This window comes from Podarcis erhardii (genome assembly GCF_964252035.2).
Source record: "Podarcis erhardii genome assembly, chromosome: 15".
Taxonomy (NCBI): Eukaryota; Metazoa; Chordata; class Lepidosauria; order Squamata; family Lacertidae; genus Podarcis; species Podarcis erhardii.
In genome coordinates, this window is record NC_138505.1 from 26,305,651 (window position 1) to 26,328,728 (window position 23,078).

Sequence of the window (23,078 nt, forward strand, 5' to 3'; positions counted from 1 at the left end):
AGCACGCCAGTGCAAGTAGATAAATAGGTACCGCTGCTGCAGGAAGGTGGTATTATTATTGTTGTTGTTGTTGTTGTTGTTGTTGTTAGAATTTATATACTACCCTATACCCGGGGATCTCAGGGCAGTTCACAGAATAAAATCAAGATATAAAACCACAAAATACATAATAATAATAATAATAATAATAATAATAATAATAATAATAATCCCAATAGCCCCCCCTCACAAAAACATATTTTAAAAAGGCATAGAATGTAAATCAGATCAACCAAAGGCCTGGTTAAAAAGGAATGTTTTTGCCTGACACCTAAGGGTGGCTAATGAAGGCGCCAGACGAACTTCCCTGGGGAGAGAATTCCACAGACAGGGAGCCACTGCAGAGAAGGCCCCGTTCTCGTGTTGCCGCCCTCCGCACCTCTCAAGGAGGAGGCACATGAAGAAGGGCCTCAGAAGATGATCTCAGGGTCCAGGTAGGTTCATATGGGAAGAGGCAGTCCTTGAGGTATTGTGGCCCTGAGCTAGTTAACAGTAGATACTTTCAAGTCACGTCTTGCTATTTAAATGGTCTCCTATCTGTGTGAACCTTCCTGAGTTCTTAAAGAGGGAGTGGAGAGGAAGGTTTATTTCACTGTCCTGTATAGGTCAGAGGGTGCAACATTTATATATTAAATGACATTTGTAGACTGCTAAAGATTTTTATTTTTAAGATATTGAAGTGGTGTACAGAAATTGAAAACTGCAATAAAACCATCAATAGCAAACCACTAAACTCATCATTATAAAATACATTCTAAGCCACAATGTAGCTCAGGGGGTACAGCATCTACGTTGCATGAAGAATGTCTGGGGTTTCAGGCTGGACTTGGAAAAACTCTGTCTGAAACCCTGGAGAGCTGCTGCCAGTCAGTGTAGACAGTACAGAGCTAGACAGATCAATGGTAGCTTCCTATGTTCCTAAAGGAACACAGTCCAGCTTTAAAAACTGTGGAAAGCCCAAGCAAAAGAGGTTGCCTTTAAGAGGTGTCTAAATCGGCTGTGGGATGCAGGTGGCGCTGTGGGTTAAACCACAGAGCCTAGGACTTGCCGATCAAAAGGTCGGCAGTTTGAATCCCCGCGATGGGGTGAGCTCCCATTGTTCAGTCCCAGCTCCTGCCCACCTAGCAGTTCGAAAGCACATCAAAGTGCAAGTGGATAAATAGGTACCGCTCCGGCAGGAAGGTAAACAGCGTTTCTGTGCGCTGCTCTGGTTCGCCAGAAGCGGCTTAGTCCTGGTGGCCACATGACCCGGAAGCTGTCTGTGGACAAACACCAGCTCCCTTGGCCAGTAAAGAGAGATGAGCATGCAACCCCAGAGTCGTCCACGGCTGGACTTAATGGTCAGGGGTCCCTTTACCTTTTGAAACAGGTGATGGAGGAGACTTCTCAACAACAACAAAAAGGAAAGTGAGTGTAGCCTAGTGGTTAGAGTGCAGGACCTGGAAGAGACCTGGGTTCAAATTCCCACTCATCCTTGAAGTTCACTGGGTCATCTAGATCTAGACCAACCCCCTGCAATGCAGTGATCTCAGCCAAAGCACCCATGACAGATGGCCATCCAACCTCTGCTTAAAAACCTCCAAGGATGGAGAGTCCACCACATCACAAAGGAATCCGTTCCAATGTCAAACAGTTATCATCAGAAAGTTATTCCTGATGTTTAGCCGGAATCTCCTTTATTGTAACTTGCACCCTTTGGTTTGAGTCCTACGCTCAGGAGCAGGAGAAAACAATCTCACTGCATCTTCCATGGGACAGCCCTTCAGATATTTGAAGGTGGCTATCCTATCTCCTCTCCATCTCCCTTTTTCTAGGCTAAGTATACCCAGCTGCTTCGACCGCTCTTCATACGGCATGGTTTCCAGACCCTTGATCATCTTGGTCGCCTTCCCCTACACACTTTCCAGGAGGAGGAGGAGGAGGAGAAGAACCATGTAGGCCACCTTGAGCTCCTCACAGGAGAAGGTGGGGTACAAATGCAATCTGTTATGTACTGAAGTTCTCACCCTGGGCCAGCAGGGGGATACTGTAGATAGTTTTCACTCAGGTCCACATATGCAAATAAGGGATTGAAAGTGACATGCAGTGATTGGATAGTTACAGAAAGTTGTTACAATTGTGTTGTAGTGGAGCACTATATAAGCAGGCTGGCTGAACCCTTCAGTTCAGTTCTGTTCTGGCCTGTGAATAAACAAGAGCTGTTTGAAGAATCGCTGTGTCGTCTGATATGTTCACCCACAACTTAACACAATAATAAAAAGTCCCCAATGAGTTGAGAGTAGTGGGCCAATAGCTCATTAGCACCAACAGACTCCCCTCCACAGCAGCGGTGTAGCGTGGGTTGTCAGCACCCGGGGCAAGGCAAGTAATTTGCGCCCCCTAACCCGGGGCAAGGCAAGTAATTTGCACCCCCTAACCCGGGGCAAGGCAAGTAATTTGCGCCCCTAACCCCTAACCTGCCGCCGCTGCCAGCTTCTTCTTGCTGCTGCCTGGGCTGGGGTATTTACGGTAAGGTAGCCACGGCGGCGGCGGGTCCGTGTCAGGTGATCTGAGGCGAGTTGCCGCTGGTGCTGCCGCCCAAACGATGCCACTTGCCCGGAGGAGGAGGAGGGCAGAGAGGCGAGGAAAATGCAACATGGCCCAGCAGCTGCAGCAGCGGCGGCGGGGGGGCTGTGAGGAGGGGCTGCCTAGCGTGCCCTCCGCGGCCCTGACACGCGGGGACCGCGGCAAGCACTGAGAGCCGCTGCCTGCCAGACGCCTTCAGCCCGGACGCGCGCACAGCTCGTCGGTTCCGCGAGACATGGGGCTCTGCTACAGCCTGCGCCCGAGGCTCTTCGGCGACTCCGGAGGCGGCGAGCGCGCGCCCCCCAGATGTTGCGCCCGGTGCGGCCGGCCCCCCCTGCACCCCCCACACTATGCCACTGCTCCACAGCATTTGTGAGGTTTGCTGCTGACAGTAACACCCACCCACATCCAAAAGCCTTTCCCTGCTGGTCTGGAGGCGAGCACTCCTCCTGCGGGAACTTAGTTCCCTCCGCCTCTCTGCCCTGAGCCTCTGCAGCTCAGGAGAGGCTGAAGGGTTATCAGACCCAGAGGCAACCTCAGCTTCCTCTGACGGGGCTGAGAGTGGAGCACCTGCAGGCAATGGGTCCTCCATCACCTCAGGAGCCAGAGCAGACTCAGCTGGTGCCTGCACCTGAGGATCCAACACAGGTGAGGACCCTTCAGGCTCAGGCCACAGCCCCGGCTCAGCTGGTTCTGGAGGCGGGGAATCCTGTGCAGGCTGGGATCCCTCTGGTTCAGCATCCGAGTCTGAATCCCAGGCCACCACACACACTTTGTGCCACTGTGAACCCACACCTGAGCCTGCAGAGAGGGGAGTGTGACGCATGCCATGATATGACGGATTCCAACCACACAGGTTTTTTAAGGCGCTGATTGCTTGAGGAGGCAAAGGATGTTTCTTTCACAAGTTCAGACTTTGCAGCTGGTTGCAAAAGGCGCTGGAGCCGAGAGGTGGAGCTGTGTGCCCAAGGCTAGGAGAAATTGCACAATTTGAAGCAGGGAAAGGCTTCGGGTGGCCACAGGGCAAAGAGTGGATTTCTGAACCTCGACAAACAAGTCCAGCTAGTTGAGGTTAATGATTGGCTGCATAGACAACCATGGCGGTGCTCAAGATCGTCGTGCCTGTCCTCATCGCTGTCCTCGTTTACTATGCCTATACCTGGGAAAGTTTCTCCGAAGGTAAGCCAAGGGAGAGGGGTTGCCTCCTCTGAAACGTTGATCGTCTCTTGCACATAAATGCCTCTGCCGTTCTCAGGGATGTTTGCACATAGCTAGCGACACCAGCTCTGCTCTTGTTGCATACCCTCTAACATTTATCCGATGAAAATAGGGACCACCTGTTCCAAAATTATCATCATAATGATAACAACAACAATAAAGAAGTTACTATTTATACCTCGCCCACCTAGCTTCCAACATATATGAAAATATAATAAAACATTGAAAAACTTCCCTACACAGGGCTACCTTCAGATGGCTCAGGGGTCGGATCACTACCCTCCAACATTTCTCCAAAGAAAATAGGGAAGTCCTAAGGAAAAGTGGGACATTCAGGGATCAGAAACCGGGAGAGCTTCTGTAAATATGGGATTGTCCCTGGAAAATAGGGAAGCTTGGCGGGTCTGTTGTTGGCACTTGCTAAAAACTTTTTTTGTTTAGACTACCCTATCCAGATACGTAGAACCTGGCCCATGTTTTACATTAGTGTTTTTATTATTATTATTATTATTATTATTATTATTATTATTATTATTATTATTATTATTTAACTATCCCTTCACCCTAAGGTTCCAGAGCGGGTTACAACAAAACACAACTTTAAAAACAGTTTAATTACAACCACTGGGGGGAAAGGTGGATACTAAAGACACAGGTGCCAGGGGAAAGAGGTGCGTCTTTTGAAAGCTGTATCACGAAAGTGCATCTCTGTGAAGTGGGAGTTCTGCAGCTTAGAGGCCACCACAGAAAAGACCCTCCCTTGGGCTGCCACCACCCCTGAGACTCTGGGGTAATGATCATTTATTCTGATTTAATATTTGAACGTTTTAAAGAATTGCTTTCATCAACTTTGTTGTGTCGTAATGGTGTCGACATTCTGTTACAATCCAGCCGTATATTGATCTTGTGAAATGAAATCAATTACTAGGGAGGAGGCAGTAATACGTCTAAATCCCCATTGCTGGAAGTCACCGGACGGGAGAGTGCTGCTGCACTCAGATCCTGCTTGTGCGCATCCCTTTGGGGCATTTAGTCGGCCACTGCGAGAACAGGATAGTTTGGATAGCTCAGTTGGCTAGAGCGTGGTGCTGATAATACCAAGGCTGCAGGTTCGATCCCTGTATGAGGATAGCTGCATATCCCAGCATTGTAAGGGGTTGGACTAAATCAGCCATCCCCAAACTCAGCCCTCCAGATGTTTTGGGACTACAATCCAGTCATCCCTGACCACTGGTCATGTTAGCTAGGGATGATGGGAGTTGTAGTCCCAAAACATCTGGAGGGCTGAGTTGTGGGGGGGGGGCTGGACTAGGTGATCCTAAGGGTCTTTTCCAACTCTGTGATTCTGTGACTGCATGGGGGCCCCTTTAGCCAGACTCTCCTTCTATCCTTATGTTTCTGTTCTTACGAACTTCAGTGCAGAACATCTGCATCATGGGCGGCTGATGTTGACCATCTCCTTCTCTGTCTCCAGAAATGGTGCGAGGGAAACGGGTCCTGGTGACGGGGTCAAGCACAGGGATAGGGGAACAAATGGCCTATGAGTTCGCCTGGATGGGGGCCCATTTGATGCTGACAGCGAGGAATGAGACACGCCTCCAGAAGGTAAACTGTTAATCCCTTGACCTCAATGTAGTTAAACTCAGGTTCCTTGATTCCAATAGTCTTAGTTTGGCTACAACCCTTAGCCTCCCCTCCCCTCTCAAAAATACCCCCTCATCTCTTTCTTCCTCATCTGACCCTCCTTTTGACCAAGCTCCCCTCCCACAAGAATCCGTTGTTCAATAATGGAAACCGGTTTAGTTTAGCCATGCCCTGATGGTGACCATTGGCTTGTGGGAACATGCAGGCTTTTTCCCTGATGGCACCGGCATAATGGAACGCCCTCCTTGCTCTAAGGCGTTGGACTAGATGACTCTTGGGGTCTCTTGCAACTCTCTAATTCTGTGATTTTATGACTCACCATCACTACTGCTATTCTAATGGTTTTTAAAGACACACTTGTTTCCGATGAACATTCCCCTGAACTTGATCTTCCTGATCCAACTGTTTCGATTTTGATTTTTTAAAATAATGGTGCTTTTAAACTGGCTTGCTGTATAATAAATTTTGTGGCTGTTTTTTACTGCTCAGATAGATTGTTTTATTGTGCGGTGTAGTATTTTACAATGGATTTTATACTTGAAAACCAGTTAGAAGCCATTTTCAAGTTCCCTCTTTATTTTTATTTGTTTTCTCTTTTTTGCATAATTTTTATTAAGTTTTTTTTTTTTAATTTTATAATTTAGAATATTCATTTAAACAACCTTAAAATATCAATGACTTCCCTTCTTCTCTTTCCATGGTTCAGTTTGCATGCCATAAAAAGTAAAGGTAAAGGTACCCCTGCCCATACGGGCCAGTCGTAACCGACCATTTATTTGTTTCCTCCAGGTAGTCCAGAATTGTCTGAAACTGGGAGCCGCCTCTGCTTCGTACGTCGTTTCAGATATGAGTGACTTGGCTTCTGCCCGGAATGTTGTGGAAGAAACCAAGAACGTCTTGGGTAAAGATGGAAGGCCAGTCCCTAGCCAGTCTTGGAGGGGTGGCAAGTGTTCTTCCAGGTCCCAAAAGGCTGCCACACAAGCTACCTGAGGCGCAGGCAAAGGGCTCCTTAACCCTTTCGTCTTGAGGGGAACAGCTCCAAAGGCATTTGCCGGCTTCTGCCCTGGGACACCTCAGCTATTGGCCTTGTCTGCCTGCATCTTGGCAAAGATCAGCCCAGAGATCTTTTGATGAAGGATGGTATATCATCATCATCATCATTAAACCTTTTATTGGCATCGCACACAAACATCCATAGCAAATCAATACAGAATTACCACCTTCCCAGTGACACAAAACGTTTGTCAAATGAAAGAGGCAAAGCAGTCTAGAATTACCGCTCTAGGTCTCCAGGGAATGTGTTTTGACGACAAAAAAGCAGATAATGATATTTCGCCACTAACTTGGTGAGCTCCTGATTATTCCCCAATAATAGAAAAAGTATGACCTCTAACTCTGGTTTCCATTTGGGGATGCAGAGTTGATCTAGGAACTGCTGGTGGAGATCAACATATAGTTTACATTTACGAACCATATGTGTAAGAGTTTCCACTTGATGGTCTTCACATGGGCAAATTCTTTCTCCTTCCACCATTCCTGAGAACCTTCCCCAAAGGAGGTTTGAAGGATTTGAATTAAACCTGGCCAGGGAGGGAGGAAGGAAGGAAGGGAGAGAAGGAAGAAAGGAAGGAAGGAAGGAAGGAAGGAAGGAAGGAAGGAAGGAAGGGGGTTGACCAGCATTTCCCAACCTGATTGGCCTTTCAGATAATTTGGACAGCAACTGCCATCAGCCCCAGTCATTTGAGATTAATAGATTTTGACTTGTTTCCAATTTCTCATTGATTGGGTGTATCTTCCAGCTCTGTGATTCTGTGAAAGCTGGTGTCACCAGATTACGTTCATCAGTTTTGTTAACCTAAATAGTTTGAAGTGGGTTTTGAATACATGGGCAATTTGTAGTTACCATTTTAACTGTCATTCCGTTACTACCTTCCTTACTGGTTCATGCAGATCATGGTTCTGAATAATGCTCTTTATTGGGTAGGGAGAAAAAAGTTTGGCAACCCCTGTCTTAATGGAAGCCTAACCAAATTTCTCCTGCGTTCCTACCAGCCGGCATGGCTGCATGCTGCTAGGAGCGGGCGGGAGTTGGTATCCAAAACATTGGGAGGGCACCAGGCTTGCGAAGGCTGGTATCAGAGAATCGTAAGGTTGGGAGGGACCCCAAGGGTCATCTAGTCCAACCCCCACAACAAAGGAACCGCAGCTAAATCATGAAAGGACTGAGCTCGGCACAGGCTGGTTTTCAGGGGTAGCCTATATGTTGACATGAGAAGAGGCTGAGCTCCGTCCATCTTCTAAGATGGTTGTTGCTCTCCCTCTTCCACTCAGGGTCTCTGTGCTCTTTTCCCTTGCAGGGGGGCTTGATCTGCTGGTTCTGAATCATGTCGGTGGAAAAATCAGTTTTGGCCCGTACCAAGGAGACATGGAATCTGTGATCAGCTCCATGACGGTCAACTTCTTCAGCTACGTCCAGGTCACTGTGTCGGCCCTGAGCATGTTGCAAGAGTCCCGTGGCAACATCATCGTGGTATCGTCCATAAGTGGTATGGGCAGGCGACTGGAGACCCCCCAGCCTAAGTGATCTCAGGAGGTCCAAACTTTCTCAGCACAATTCAAAGTGCTGGTGCTGACCTTTTAAGTCCTAAATGGCCTCGGCCCAGTATACCTGAAGGAGTGTTTCCACCCCCATTGTTCTGACCAGACTCTGAGGTCCAGTGCCGAGGGCCTTCTGGCAGTTCCCTCACTGCGAGAAGTGAGGTTACAGGGAACCAGGCAGAGGGCCTTCTCGGTGGTGGCACCCGCCCTGTGGAACGCCCTCCCATCAGATGTCAAGGAAATAAACAACTATCTGACTTTTAGATGACATCTGAAGGTAGCCCTGTTTAAGGAAGCTTTGACTGTTTGATGTATTTATCGTGTTTTAAAAATTCTGTTGGGAGCTGCCCTGAGTGGCTGGGGAAACCCAGCCAGATGCACGGCATATAAATGCATTATTATTATTATTATTATTATTATTATTATTATTACTACTACTACCACTACTACTACTACTAGAGGGGCCATTGGACTGATTGGCCTGAGGGGGAGAAAATCCATTCTGTCACGGCTTTCTCCATGTCAGTTGTACAAACTTCTATCATGTCGCCCCCTTACTCGCCTCTCCTCTAAACTAAAAAGTCCCAAAGGCTGCAGCGTTCCCTCAGAGGGGCAGTCGCTCCATCCCCTTAACCCCTTTGGTTTCTGGAGAAATTGATTCTGCAACCTTCCAAGTAGGAATATGTTCCTGTTTTCTCTCAGGCCGCCTTCCATCCCCTTTCTCCGTTCCATATGCCGCCAGCAAAGCTGCGCTGGAAGGATTCTACAGCTCCCTGCGCACAGAGCTGCGCCTTCGGGAAATCAACATGCCCATCACGGTTGCCGTGTTGGGGTACATTGACACAGGTAAGCAGTCCCAGGTAGGGCAGCGGCTTAGTAGGGCTGGCTGATAATCCAGTGTCCAACATCGTGATATATCACCAGTGTTGTAAGAATTCTAAGGTCTCGAATGTAAAATAAACGTTCATAAATGTTCAAGGCAAACACATACATACGTATATAAACCACGTGTCTGAAATAGTACAGGAGAGCAATCCTGAAGCCAGTTTGACACTCCCAATGACCAAATATGATTCGATTCTATGATTCTATGAAATATTCCTGTGCAGTAAGGAAGGAAAATGGGGAAAGCCTTCCCATTGCCTTTTTGCTTGCAAATCCTGTCTTAAGCAGTGGCATAGCGTGGGTTGTCAGCACCCGGGACAAGGCAAATAATTTGCGCCCCCTAACCCATGGATTTTAGCACTCGAGTGCGAGCGACCCCCCCCCCCAGATGTAGCGCCCGGTGCGGCTGGCCCCCCTGCACCCCCCACGCTACACCACTGGTCTTAAGGGTGTATTTGTGTATGAATAGGGTTAGTCTGTGACCTGGATTCCGGAACTAAAGTATTAACCATCACGAAAGAATGGCCAGACTGCCCCAGGTATTGCAATCAGTGACCATTCTCAGGTATCCTGGCAGACAGGATTTCTGCTGGAGACCACCTCCTTCTGTGATGGAGGGATGCTGTTTTAGGGGGATGGTCTTGGGCAACAGGGTGGCCAATTTCAAAAGTCTATACAGTGGTACTTCTAGATGTGAACGGGATCCGTTCCGGAGCCCCATTCGCATCTAGAAGCAAACGTAACCAGCGACGGCACATCTGCGCACGCACGCATCGCTTTTTGCCGCTTCTGCGCATGCACGTGACTTCATTTTGAGCGTCTGCGCATGCACAAGTGGCAAAACCTGGAAGTAATGCGCTCCGGGTTGCCGCGGAGTGCAACTCGAACGCACTCATCCCGAAGTACATTAAATCCGATGTCTGACTGTATAAGGGTTTGCGCACCATTGTTCAGGGTTCTCCTCCCTCCTGCGTGTGGTGAGTGGGGACCCTGTTGCAACAGTTCCTTGAATAAAGATCAGGCTTACTAGCCGCTTTGCTTCTTAATATTCTCTGGTTAGCCTCTGTTATTTTCTCCTACCGATAGGGAACCCACTTAAGGACCCTAACCCTTGGATACCCCATAAAAGAAAAGGAACAGTTTTTTCTTATAACACCAGCTAAACATCGTGATATACAGGCAGGGAACATTCCCAGCCCTACCTGAAGATGCTGCTGGGGAGTTTAAACCTTCTCCATGCAAGGGAGATTCTCTGCCACCAAATCATAACCTTTCCCCTAAAACTAAATCAAGGTTGTAGTCCTCTCTTTTTTTGGGGGGACCATGAGGACTAGAATCAGCAACAGCAAGGCAGACAGACCAGCAGCAGCTTCCAAGGTCCTGGGGTGCCTGGTGCCCTATCCCCACTGACTTGCCTTCCGTGCTCTTTTCTGCAGACACAGCTGTGAGGTCGGTAGAAGGCAAGATGTCCCTGAAGGCAAGTTCGAAAGAGCTCTGCGCCCAGGCAATCGTGAGGGGCGGCGTCATGAGGGTGAGGGAAGTTTTCTTTCCTTATTGGCTCACGAAACCTGTGCTGCTCCTCAGAGATTGGTTGCCAGGAGTCGTGGACCAGATCATTGGCAACAGCTACGTTCTGGAGAAAATCCTCTGAGAATTATTTGTGGGGAAAGTGGATTATGAGTGGATTATGAAAAGAATTATGAGTGGGAAAACTACGAGTTCCGGTGCTGCAAATTATTGGGGGGCTGCTTTCTGGTGCATTTCTCAATCTTTCTCTCTCTCTCTTGAATATTCAACAGTGTTTTAAGTACAAATCTCTCCTAATAAACACATTTTTGTGTGCAGTTCTAACTCACATACACATTTCCCTTAATATATGCACCAATTTTTATGGTGTTCTTATTTTTTGCATAACCAAACAACATATGGTTTCAGAGAAGGGACCTTCCCAAGCTTACCTGGAGATGCCAGGGACTGAACTTACGGTAACTTCGGCAGGCAAAGCTCTACCACTGAGCTGCGCCCCTCCCCTAAAAATGAAGCGAGATCCTAGTCCTCATTGTTCTAAACAGATAGCAGATTTAAATAGGAATCTGCCTTACACCAAGTCAGGTCCATCAGCCCTATCTGGAGATTCAACCCCAAGAGCTCCTGCATGCAGAGGAGGTGGTCTGCCACTGAGCTGCACCCTTCCCCTGAAAATGAAGTAGGTTTCTAGTCCTCATGGCTCTCATTTAGAGCAGATTTCAAAAGGCACCGGCCTTATGCTGAGCTGCAGGCCTTCCCCTATCCTAGTGTTTCCCAAACAGACGTCTCCAGTTTTTTTTTCAGACTACAAATCCCATCATCCCCACCCACTGGTCCTGCTAGCTAGGGATGATGGGAATTGTAGTACCACCATATCCTTTTGAAAAAGAGCATTTTGAGGCATACCCTCCCACTAAGGCATAAAGATTTCTCCCCTCTCCCGGCCACCGGTAGCCATTTCCTCTCTGCCAGATCCGCAGCAGAGGCCGCACCCCGGGAAGCAGTGTGCACCGGAGGTTCCTTTTTAATTCACACAGCATCTCCCCGTACACAAAAGTTGTTTAGGCCCCCGTCGGCTGAGAATCCGGACCTGGCTTTTCATTGTCCTCCTTCTCCTCGTCTTTGCTGCCTCTGAACTTGGCCAGCACAGGCGTGTTGAAAGCGGACGTGGGGCTGGGTGAGCTCTGGGAAGATGTGGCGGCGTTGCTGGCAGCGCCCCTGGAAGGAGAGAAAACACGGCAAGTGGTGAGGCTGGTCCATCTGCCCCCCCGCTAACCCCGGTAGGTTGCAAAGAAAGCTAAACAGCATAAAGGACATAAGGAGAAACTCGCTGCATCAGGCCAGTGGCCTGTCTAGTCCAGCCTCCTGCTCTCACAGGGACCAAATGCCCCCAGGAATTCAGGATAGACTGCCCCTAGACCTGGAGGTTCCAGGAGAGCATAAGGAGAACCCAGCTGCTGCTGGAGGGCAGTGGCCCATCTGGTACAGAATCCTGTTCTCACAGTGGCCAACCAGGTGCCCCCTAGGGGAGCCCACCAGCAGGACCCAAGGGAAAACTTGATGTTTGAAGATTGTCCACAAAGTGGCCACAGTTATTTTTTTTAATGTCATCGGTACATTGCAAAAATAGCATAATAGATTTGCAATAATATCTACAACATTGATTCATTATTAGTGATCAGTGTACAAGTCCTTGGTTTAAATAAACCAAGTGGAGTGGATTAAATAAAAATAGCAAGTGGAAACAGGACAGAACTGGTTGGCTTCCTATCTTTTTAAAAATTATTTTTTAAAATCTTGAACAGTGCTGTTAAACTGGGGAGTGCCTTTCCAGGCGATAAAACCAAATGTAGCATGCAAGAGATTGAAGAGGACAAAATTCTCTCTCTTGCATAGATTGGCCATGGGAGAGGGGCTTTTTAGCTGTGATTCCTGAATTGCAGGGGGCTGGACTGGATGACCTTAGGGTGCCTTCCAACTCTACAGTTCTATGATTCTATGAACTTCTGGAGAGCCACACCTTCAGGCCTCATGAGGAACCAGGCAAGTTTGCCTCCAGGAAACCACTGGCCCATTTTCCAGCCCCTTCCCTGAAATAAAATGCCCCCCCCCTCCGTGTGTATTTTCCCCGTGAGAACAAAAGGTGTCACGCCAGGTCTCGGAAGGATTTCTGCACCTCGGGAAACTGGTGTATTTCAGCCTGCTGACAGAGGTGCTCCCCAGGAATGAAGGGCGGAAACCGCCGGGGTTCAGCATCACAGGGCGCAAGTCCACCATGCTGTCGGAGGAGAGACAAAATGGGGATTAGACTCAGGATGACATTGGGAAGGGAAAAGATTGTGAAAAGGATGCTGAGATCATGGGAGGTGAGGTCTCCTTGCTCTGGACTCCTCCCTGATGTGAGTAAGTCAAGGGAAGTAATAGTACTGCTTGTGGCGTTTGCCCTCCTAGGTGGGTCATAAGGAAAGGGTTAAATGTGTGTGAAGTGATTGGCCAGTGGGAACCCAAGGAGAGGAGTTAGAGTTAGAGTTGTGTGGAAGTCAGTTGGGAGTTGGAGAAAGAAGAGGGAGGATAAGTCTGTGGGTTGGTAGAGTTTTGTTGTGAGAGAAAGAGAGAAACTGTTAGGAGGAGTCAGATAGACAGTTGGGATAATTAGTTAGAAGTTATTAGAAAGGTATAGGCCGGTATAGAAACTAAGGATAAGAAACTGCCAAGAAAAATTATCTGAAACCATAAACTTGTTCATGCTTATAAAAGCAGGATTATGATTATTTGTTTTTAATGTTAACAACTGTCTGGACTCAGTGTGTACCCAAAAGAAACGGGTTGGTGGCAGCGGGGAAGTGATCATAGTGGTGGCACAGGGATCAATAGACCATCAAACGTCCGGCGACCCGGTGTGATTGCTACACTGCTCTATTCTGCTTTGGTCAGACCACACCTGGAATACTGTTTCCAGTTCTGGACACCACAGTTTAAGAAGGATGTTGACAGGCCTCATGAGGAACAGTTGAGGGAGTTGAATACAGTGTTCGAAACTCCCATTGCTCTAGGCATGTTTTGCAACTAGGAATTTCATTAGTGCGAGCAGCTTCTAAGGCCTGGGCACAGTGCTGCGCCTATTAATCCAGATTAAAACTGCAGCGTGGAAGGAAAGAAGGACCTTTTTCTACCTCCCCACTTCCAGCTACTCTCTGAAAACTGGAAAAGAGACCCTCTTAAGAATATTAGGGGGGTGGGCAGGGGAAAGACTAGACCGTGTGAAATATGAATATAATATTTTAGCTGCGGTTCATTCATTTTCAGCTTTGTATTCTTGCTATAAAAAAGGCATGCCTAGACATTTCATTGTTGCGCCCATAACCTCGGTTTAAGGTGCCTTTTAGCTCCTAGCTTTGGTATCTCAGTTTCTAACACTGGTTGAGCAAGTTTAGCCTAGACAAAAGAAGTCTGAGAGGAGATATGATAGGCCAGGGGTCAGCAAACTTTTTCAGCAAGGGGCTGGTCTACTGTCCCTCAGACCTTGTGGGGGCCGGACTAATATTGGGGGGGGGGAATTGAACAAATTCCTATGCCCCACAAATAACCCAGAGATGCATTTTAAATACAGTGGTACCTCTGGTTACGAACTTAATTTGTTCCAGAGGTCCGTTCTTAACCTGACACCATTCTTAACCTGAGGTACCACTTTAGCTAATGGGGCCCCCCACTGCCGCCGTGCCGCCAGTGCGCAATTTCTGTCCGTATCCTGAGGTAAAGTTCTTAACCCGAGGTACCCGAAGTGTTTGTACCCTGAGGTGTTTGTAACCCGAAGTACCACTGTAAAAGGACACATTCTACTCATGTAAAAACACGCTGATTCCCGGACTGTCCGCGGGCCGGATTTAGAAGGCGATTGGGCTGGATCCGGCCCCCAGGCCTTAGTTTGCCTACCCATGTAATAGGCCATCTTCAAATATCTGTCCCATGGAAGATGGATCAAGCTTGTTTTCTTCTACTCTGGAGGGCTAGCACCCGAACCAATGGATTCAAATGGCCAGAAAGGAGATGGCAACAAAACATTAGTAAGAACTTTCTGGTGGTAAGAGCCGCTTGGCAATGGGCTGGACTCCCTCAGAAGATGGTGGACCCTCCTTTGATGGAGGTTTTAAAACAGAAGCAGGATGGCCACCTGTTGAGGATTTGTCAGCTGTGATTCCTGCGTTGCAGGAGGTCAGACGACTCTCAAGTACCATCTATCTCTACTATGATTCTATGAATCAACACCACAAGCTAAAAAACTAAACCAGAATAAATATGCCACTCTTGTACCTGGGACATGTTGCAGACTACACCCCAGTATTCCCCCCCCCCAAAAAAAAAATGTTTAGGGGTACTCTCATTTGGAATCAAGAAAATCACCATTTTATAGTTCAAATCAGGAAGAATAAATACAGTAAATGGACAAAAGTACAGTGGATGCTCGAGCTGCGAACGTGATCCGTGTGGGATGCACGTTCGCAACCCACAGCGTTCACAACCCACGTCTGCGCACGTGCGGGTTGTGATTCTGCGTTTCTGCGCATGCACAAAGCGCGATTTAGCGCTTCTGCGCATTCACGACCGCCGAAACACAGAAGTAACCCATTCTGGTACTTCTGGATTTTAGTGGTCTGCAACCCGAAAAAACGCAACCTGAAGCGGCTGTAACCTGAGGTATGACTGTACAAAGATTCACAAAATGTTTAGGGGTATGCGTACCCCTGAATCCCCCCAGAAAAAGCACTGCCACACCCCAATACGAAACCAGTCCAGAGTGGGGGGGGGGACAACCAGTGTGTATCCACCCTCTCCCCTCGCCTTCAAGCCCCTCACACCTCTTTTGATTGACGGATGACATGCCGGCCCAGAGTTGCTTCAAGTCCACGTTGGATCCCATCGATCTCTCCATCTGTAGGGAGAACGAAAAGTAAAATTAAAAAGCTTATTAAGAGCTGCAAGAAACTGTCCTCCTAAGAAAATTGACTGCTGCTGGCACCTCCCACCAGCAGCATTTTGGGGATGGATATTTCTGGAAAAAGATGCTGTGATCATGGGAGGTGAGGTCCCCTTGCTCATTCAGCCTGATGTGGAATGGCTGAAACGCTTTGGCATGTTCATTTTTTGTACTGACTGCATTTATATTCCACTTTTCCTCTAAGGAGCTCAAGATGTCTCACGTGAATCTCTTCCTTCTCATTTCACCCTCAAAACAACCCTGTGAAGTAGTCACCAGACAGTGACTGGTCCAAAATCACCCAGTGAGAGCTTCATGGCTGAGTGGGCACTGGAACCCGGGTCTCCCAGGTCCTAAAGGTAAAGGTAAAGGGTCCCCTGACCATTAGGTCCAGTCGTGGCCAACTCTGGGGTTGCAGCGCTCATCTCGCTTTATTGGCCAAGGGAGCTTCCGGGTCATGTGGCCAGCATGACTAAGCCACTTCTAGAGAACCAGAGCAGTGCACGGAAACACCGTTTAAACTTTCCGCTGGAGCGGTACCTATTTATCTACTTGCACTTTGACGTGCTTTTGAACTGCTAGGTTGGCAGGAGCTGGGACCGAGCAACAGGAGCTCACCCCATAGCGGGGATTTGAACCGCTGACCTTCTGATCGGCAAGTCCTAGGCTCTGTGGTTTAACCCACAGCGTCACCCTCATCCCCTACCAGGTCCTGGTTCTCCTTTAATGCCCCCACAACAACCCTGTGAGGTAGGATAGGCTGAGAGAAACCAGCTGGAGCTCCCAGGCTCCAGGGCAGCTCCACAGACAGCACATTGCAGCAGTCCAGCCTTCGAGATTACCAAGGTCTCGAGACAAAAGAACAAACCTGCTTTGGGAAGGAACCAAAGACCTTCGGCATGGGGGGAACACTTGAGTCCAGAAGCTTGGTCTGGCTGGGGCTGAATCCCCCCGATGGAATAATCCTCCTGGGCCTCATCTCTGATGGCCTCATTGTCGACAACCTCCAGGAAGCACTCTTGGCAGCTGCAACGGAGCAAAGCTCATTTTATTTTATTTTATTTATCTATTTTAATAGGTTTTTTTATTAAATTTTCTAAATTACATTTCAAAATATTCATTTAAACAATCTTAAATCAATGACTTCCCTTCTTCTCTTTCAGTGGTTCATTTTGCATGCCATACAACCCTGCATATTTTGCATGAACTAAACCACTCAATAATCCATTGTTACATCTATCAAAACTTATTTGCACTGTTGAATTTATCTTGATGCTACCAGTGTTTTTAAATGAACACAGTTTTTACTCATATATTCCATAAACCATTTCCACTCTTCTTTAAACATGTGTTCTTCTTATTCTATACAGTGGTACCTCGGGTTAAGTACTTAATTCGTTCCAGAGGTCCGTTCTTAACCTGAAACTGTTCTTAACCTTAAGCACCACTTTAATTAATGGGACCTCCTGCTGCTGCCGTGCTGCCAGAGCACAATTTCTGTTCTCATCCTGAAGCAAAGTTCTTAACCTGAAGCACTATTTCTGGGTTAGTGGAGTCTGTAACCTGAAGCGTATGTAACCTGAGGAACCGCTGCATGTTAAATCTGCAAGCTGTGTGTATTCCATCAGTTTAAGTTGCCATTCTTCTTTGGTTGGGACCTCGCTCGTTTTCCATTTGGGGACTAACAAGACACGGGCTGCAGTAGTGGCATACACCTGGGAATTCCCTCTGAATTACCCCCACAAAAAGGACTCTGTTGTGTTTTTGGAAAGTTCATTATATATATTTTGAACATTTTTTTCAGTTTATTATATATCATTTCCCAATATTTTTTTACCCTTTTACAAATCTTCCACATATGATAAAACATATGCTCAACCTCGTTACATCTCCAGCACTTATCTGATTCGGACGTATACATTTTAGCAAGTCTACTCAGAGTTAAATACCATCTGTAAATCATTTTCAGGTAATTCTCCTTCAGAGAATAACATGCTGTGAAGCAAAGCTCGTTTTAAACCACAAAAACGGTTTGAACGGACAAGTCCAGAAGGTGGGGAACTCTCCTTCCTTGGCCCTGTGAGAGGGATTGATGGAACCGATTAGGTGGGTGGGATGAACAGGGGGGAGCACAGGGAGAAATCGGCTGGAGGGGCAAAACCCAGGAGGAGCCTAGGGAGAGAGCGAGGAAAACAGCCAGACTTACCACGAGCGTAGTCATTGACCTTCTCCATCTCGCGTTTCAGTTGCTCCACCTTTTCCTCCATTTCCATTTCCCCCAGCGAGTTGCTGTTGTTCACGTCTCCCTGAAGCATGGAAAAGAACTTGGCCTGGAAAAGAGTGCAGAACGGGAAAGCTTGGAAGGTGTGCAGGTTTTGTGAGCCTAGAAACAGCTGCCTGCCTGAGGCGGTGAGACCCAGTAACACTGCGGACTGCGCTCCTTGAGATGGGAAGGTGATGTTAGTTCCGTTCTGAAAAAGGAAACTCCGTGCAGTAAGAAAATTAGCGCATCAGGGAGGGGGTTATGGCCAACCCTCTCCCTGGTGTGCTAGATTTCTATTGACAGGGAAATAGTTTCATATATTCATTTCATTTACATGTTGTTGTTATTGGATGTACATCCCACCTGCTTTCCTCCAAGGAATTGAAGGAAGGCTCTGCCTCTCCTCACTGAATTCCCACAACAACCCTGCGAGGTGGGTTAGGCCGAGAGGCAGTTTGACTGGCTCAACATCACACCCAGCAGGATTACTGTAAATTCAATAGTATAATTTAGATTAAGATATAATAGAGAGGGGGAAACCAAATGGAGGAAATAGAACAAGCAGTTCATAAGGAACCATGTAAGGAGAAGAAGGGAAGTCATTGGATGTACAGTGGTACCTCGGGTTAAGAACTTAATTCATTCCGGAGGTCCGTTCTTAACCTGAAACTGTTATCAACCTGAGACACCACTTTAGCTAATGAGGCCTTCTGCTGCCGCTACACCGCCGCTGCACAATTTCTGTTCTCATCCTGAAGCAAAGTTCTTAACCTGAGGTACTATTTCTGGGTTAGTGGAGTCTGTAACCTGAAGCGTATGAAACCTGAAGCGTATGTAACCCAAAGTACCACTGTACATTTAATTGCGGGAAAATGTATACCTGAAAATTAAAATAATAATACAGTGGTACCTCGGGTTAAGTACTTAATTCGTTCCGGAGGTCCGTTCTTAACCTGAAACTGTTCTTAACCTGAGGTACCACTTTAGCTAATGGGGCCTCCCGCTGCCACATGATTTCTGTTCTCATCCTGAAGCAAAGTTCTTAACATGAGGTACTATTTCTGGGTTAGTGGAGTCTGTAACCTGAAGCATATGAAACCTGAAGCGGATGTAACCTGAAGCGTATGTAACCTGAGGCACCACTGTAATAAATAAATATTATACTGATGGGTGGGGGAATGAAACTTCTACAGGTGAAAACCATATTGAAAATGGGATTGTGTATAACCGCCCCAATACGATCATGATCGCAGATCACCATGAATGCACAATAAAAGGGGCACCTTGCAAAATTAGGGTAGATGTTTTACCCCGAGGCATGAGGGTAGGTTTACTAGCCTAAGACTGCCAACTTTGCTCCTTTGCATGCACAGCAGCAGCTTCTGAAGATGCAAACAGGTATGTTTTGTCTCCATAAAAAGCTTCCCTTGCAGATCCCTGCAGTTGAAGGGCCAGGAGCCCTGGCCAGGTCATATGATAACTTCTGGGGTCCCCTAGAGAATCCCTTCTCCCACTCACCTTCAGATATTGGGCCAAGCTGGCTCCCTCATTCTCAGCTTGCTTCCTCTTTCTCACCACCCGCTCGCAGATTCCCGGGTTCTGTTCCATCTGGGCGAAAAGGTCCTGCAGGGATTTCTGGGTGTAGCTCACAGCCTGGCTGTCAAAGTCCTGGGGGGAGATCCGCTCGCAGAAGGAGATGAGGAGCGGGCACTCGTTGTCAAACTCGTCCAGGATCTCCATCCTGCACTTGGCCAAAAAAGGAGGAAGAACGCCAAGAGTTCAGGCAGAGCAATCCGTACGAAGAGGAGAAACGGAAACCTGTTGCATCATAGCGTTGCAAGGGACCGTGAGAGTCATCTAGTCCAACCCCCTTCAATGCCCAGTGTGGGGCTTGAACCCACAACCCTGAGATGGAGAGCCTCATGCTCTACCCACTGAGCTGTGATCCCATTTAGCGCAAAGCTCTGATTATTGGCTGGTGGCTGTCTGAGTGTTTCGCTGGGGTGAGGATCGATGGGGCGATGTAACAGGTGCAAAGGAAGTATGATTACTGAATGAAAACCAGTATGACCTTCAAGTAATGCAAACTGGCTAGGTTTTCTGGTTGTAAGTTGCTCTGAGTTGCCTTGGGTAAGATAATGCAACTCACAAATCCCCCTCCACGAGTTTGTCCCATACTCTCTTTTAAAGCCACCCAATGCGGGTGGCACTGTGGGTTAAACCATAGAGCCTAGGACTTGCTGATCAGAAGGTTGGTGGTTTGAATCTCCGCGATGGGGTGAGTTCCCGTTGCTCGGTCCCTGCTCCTGCCAACCTAGCAGTTTGAAAGCACGTCAAAGTGCAAGTAGATAAATAGGTACCGCTCTGGCGGGAAGGTAAACGGCGTTTCCATGCGCTGCTCTGGTTTACCAGAAGCAGAATAGTCATGCTGGCCACATGACCCGGAAGCTGTACCTCGGCTAATAAAGCGAGATGAGCGCCGCAACCCCAGAGTCGTCCGCGACTGGACCTAATGGTCAGGGATCCCTTTACCTTTAAGCTTTTGGCCACCACTGCTCCTGTAGCAGTGAGTTCCATAGTTCAACTGTGCACTGTCCTGAATCTTGCAACATTCAGCTTCATCCGATAGCCATCAAGTTCTAGCATTTCTCTAAATGCTTTTCTCTATCTCCTTCCTCAACGCCATGCATAATTCAATACACTTCTATATCCTGTTGCCTCTTTGTTGCTTTTTCTCTAAATCCCAAACCCCCAAATAAATAAATAAATCAGCACCCCACCCCCTGGCCAGGCCAGCCTCATTGAGATGAATCACCTCCTCAGGTCTGTTGTCACTCTGCCAAAATCCCTCAGGACCACCAGTCTGCGTTTAAAAGGGTCCAAGACCTTTTGCAATCTGGCCAGGGCAAATTGGACTTACCCCTAGCAGCTTCCAGATGCTTTGCACTACAACTCCCATCAGCCCACGCGGCGTTATGATGCTGGGGGCTGATGGGAGTTGTAGTCCAACCAAGTCTGGAGAGCAGCTTCTGACATCCCAGGGTTGCGCACTGAAGCAACGCAGGTGGTGGGGAAGTATCTCTCGGCCCACTGAGAGCACCCCCCCCAAAAAAAAAAAACCAGTAACCCAAATCTATTCCGCCCACGGAGCAAAGGTTTGCCAAACTGCAGAATCGTAAGGTTGGAAGAGACCCAGAGAGTCATCTAGCTCAACCCGATGCAGGATAAAAGAAAAATGTCCAGATAAGGCCACAGAAGCCATTATCTAGAATCAAGACGCTCCAGGTACAAAATATTCTATAGCGAAATCTTGCTGAGCATTGTAAAAACTGTATTTAATTTTGAATTGCTGCAACGCACCCTGGGACCTGATGCTGAAGGGAGAGCAACAAATTTTAATGAGGATGGTGAAAATAATAATAATAATAATAATAATAATAATAATAATAATAATAATAATAATAATAATAATAATAATAATAATGATGATGATGTTCTGAGTGGCGCTCCTTGAAACTCAGAGCAGCTCCATGGAGGCGTGGTTTGCACACAGCCCCCGCTTAAACCCTGGCAAGTGGGCGGCCCCCTGTGCAACCCAAGGGGCGTGGCTTATCGTTCTTTTCCCAGGAGAGGGGCGTGGCTTACTTTTTCCCCACGTGCGCTGCCTTGGTTGGTGCCTGGTGGGCGGCTGATGGGTGGGCGGCGCTGCCTGGCTTACATCTGCCCGCCCCCGTCCTGCCCTCTCCACCTCCTCCAGCAACAGCTGCTGCTCCTGCCCCGTCGGGGCGCCCCACATTGTGACACAGACCTGGAGGAGCGGGGGGGGGGGCTCTGCTCTCGCTGCCGTCCGCTCCTCCTCACGTGCAAATCAGCCCCCCGGCCCGAGGACAGGGGAGGTCGGAAGGGGACGGGAGGAGAATCAATAACCCCGACCCTCTATTTTCTTCAGACGGAGAGGTGCCGGGGCTCCGGGAATGCAGCCGCAAAAGCGCCCCTAGGGGTTGTATGTGCGGACTGATCCTGCGCCCCGCCCCTTTCCCCGTTTTTGCAATCGGTGGAGAGGAGGCAAAATGCACTCTGCGTGTGCTCCGAGGCCGTCTCGCTGTAGGTTGAATCCCCAGTGGCATTAACAGATAAGGCTGAGACTTTGGGGTTGCGGCGCTCACTTTACTGGCTGAGGGAGTCCTGAGGGAGTACAGCTTCCGGGTCCTGTGGCCAGCATGACTAAGCCGCTTCTGGCGAACCAGAGCAGCACGCGGAAACGCCATTTACCTTCCCGCCGGAGTGGTACCTATTTATCTACTTGCACTTTGACGTGCTTTTGAACTGCTAGGTTGGCAGGAGCAGGGACCGAGCAACGGGAGCTCACCCCATCGCAGGGATTCGAACCGCCGACCTTTTGATTGGCAAGTCCTAGGCTCTGTGGTTTAACCCACAATGCCACCGGCGTCCCTATTAACAGATAAGGCTGGGAATATCCCATGCCTGAAACTGAGAGGAGATATGATAGCCATCTTCAAATATGCTGTCACTTGGAAGATGGAGGAAGTTTGTTTTCTCTGGTCCAGAAGATAGGCTTCGAACCAATGGCTTCAAGTTGCAAGAAAGGAGATTTTGACTAAACATCAGGAAGAGGTGTTCGGCAGTGGAACGGTCTCCCTTGGAAGGTTGCGGGTTCTCCTTCATTGGAGGTTTTCATGCAGAGGTTGGATGGCCACCTGTCATGGATGCTTTAGCTGAGATTCCTGCATTGCAGGGGGTTGGACTAGATGACCCTTGGGGTTCCCTTCCAACTCTACAATTCTATGATTCTGTGAAACCCTGGACTTGGAGAGCTGCTGCCAGTGTCTGCAGTGCTCAGCCAGATGGAATAACAGGCAGCCAACTTATACCGAGTCAGGCCTATTTAATTCAGCTGTGTCTTTTTTAGAACCATGAGGACTAGAATCTCCCATTTATTTTTAGGGGAAGGGCTGTAACTCAGCGGCGGAGCATCTGCCTTCCGCGACGAAGGTCCCAAGCGCAGCCCCCAGCAGCATCTCTAGGCACATCCAGGAATGTCCCTTGCCTGAAACCCTGGAAAGCCGCTGTCACTCAGTGTTAACAATACTGAGCTACAGTGGTAACTCAGATTACATACGCTTCAGGTTACATACGCTTCAAGTTACAGACTCCGCTGACCCAGAAATATTACCTCAGGTTAAGAACTTTGCTTCAGGATGAGAACAGAAAGCGGCAGCAGGAGGCCCCATTAGCTAAAGTGGTGCTTCAGGTTAAGAGGTCTGTTCTTAACCTGAAACTGTTCTTAACCTGAAGCACCACTTTAGCTAATGGGGCCTCCTGCTGCTGCCGCACCGCCGGAGC

General features: G+C 48.2%; 2 protein-coding genes across 2 annotated transcripts; one reads left to right on the plus strand and one right to left on the minus strand.

The window, feature by feature from the left end:
* The first annotated feature begins 3,598 nt into the window (after nucleotides 1–3,598).
* Nucleotides 3,599–10,822, plus strand: LOC309330425 (hydroxysteroid 11-beta-dehydrogenase 1-like protein A). The gene is made up of 6 exons (XM_081842095.1): nucleotides 3,599–3,783; nucleotides 5,297–5,427; nucleotides 6,256–6,367; nucleotides 7,824–8,012; nucleotides 8,767–8,910; nucleotides 10,386–10,822. The coding sequence occupies exons 1-6, from the start codon at nucleotides 3,702–3,704 to the stop codon at nucleotides 10,598–10,600; spliced, it is 873 nt and encodes a 290-aa protein (XP_081698221.1). The 5' UTR covers nucleotides 3,599–3,701; the 3' UTR covers nucleotides 10,601–10,822.
* A 660-nt stretch (nucleotides 10,823–11,482) lies between these two features.
* Nucleotides 11,483–21,515, minus strand: LOC309330429 (uncharacterized protein). The gene is made up of 7 exons (XM_081842102.1): nucleotides 21,360–21,515; nucleotides 19,233–19,455; nucleotides 17,658–17,781; nucleotides 16,320–16,477; nucleotides 15,333–15,406; nucleotides 12,653–12,754; nucleotides 11,483–11,694 (listed from the first exon to the last, which is right to left on the minus strand). The coding sequence occupies exons 2-7, from the start codon at nucleotides 19,452–19,454 to the stop codon at nucleotides 11,538–11,540; spliced, it is 837 nt and encodes a 278-aa protein (XP_081698228.1). The 5' UTR covers nucleotide 19,455; nucleotides 21,360–21,515; the 3' UTR covers nucleotides 11,483–11,537.
* Between the last annotated feature and the right edge of the window lie 1,563 nt (nucleotides 21,516–23,078).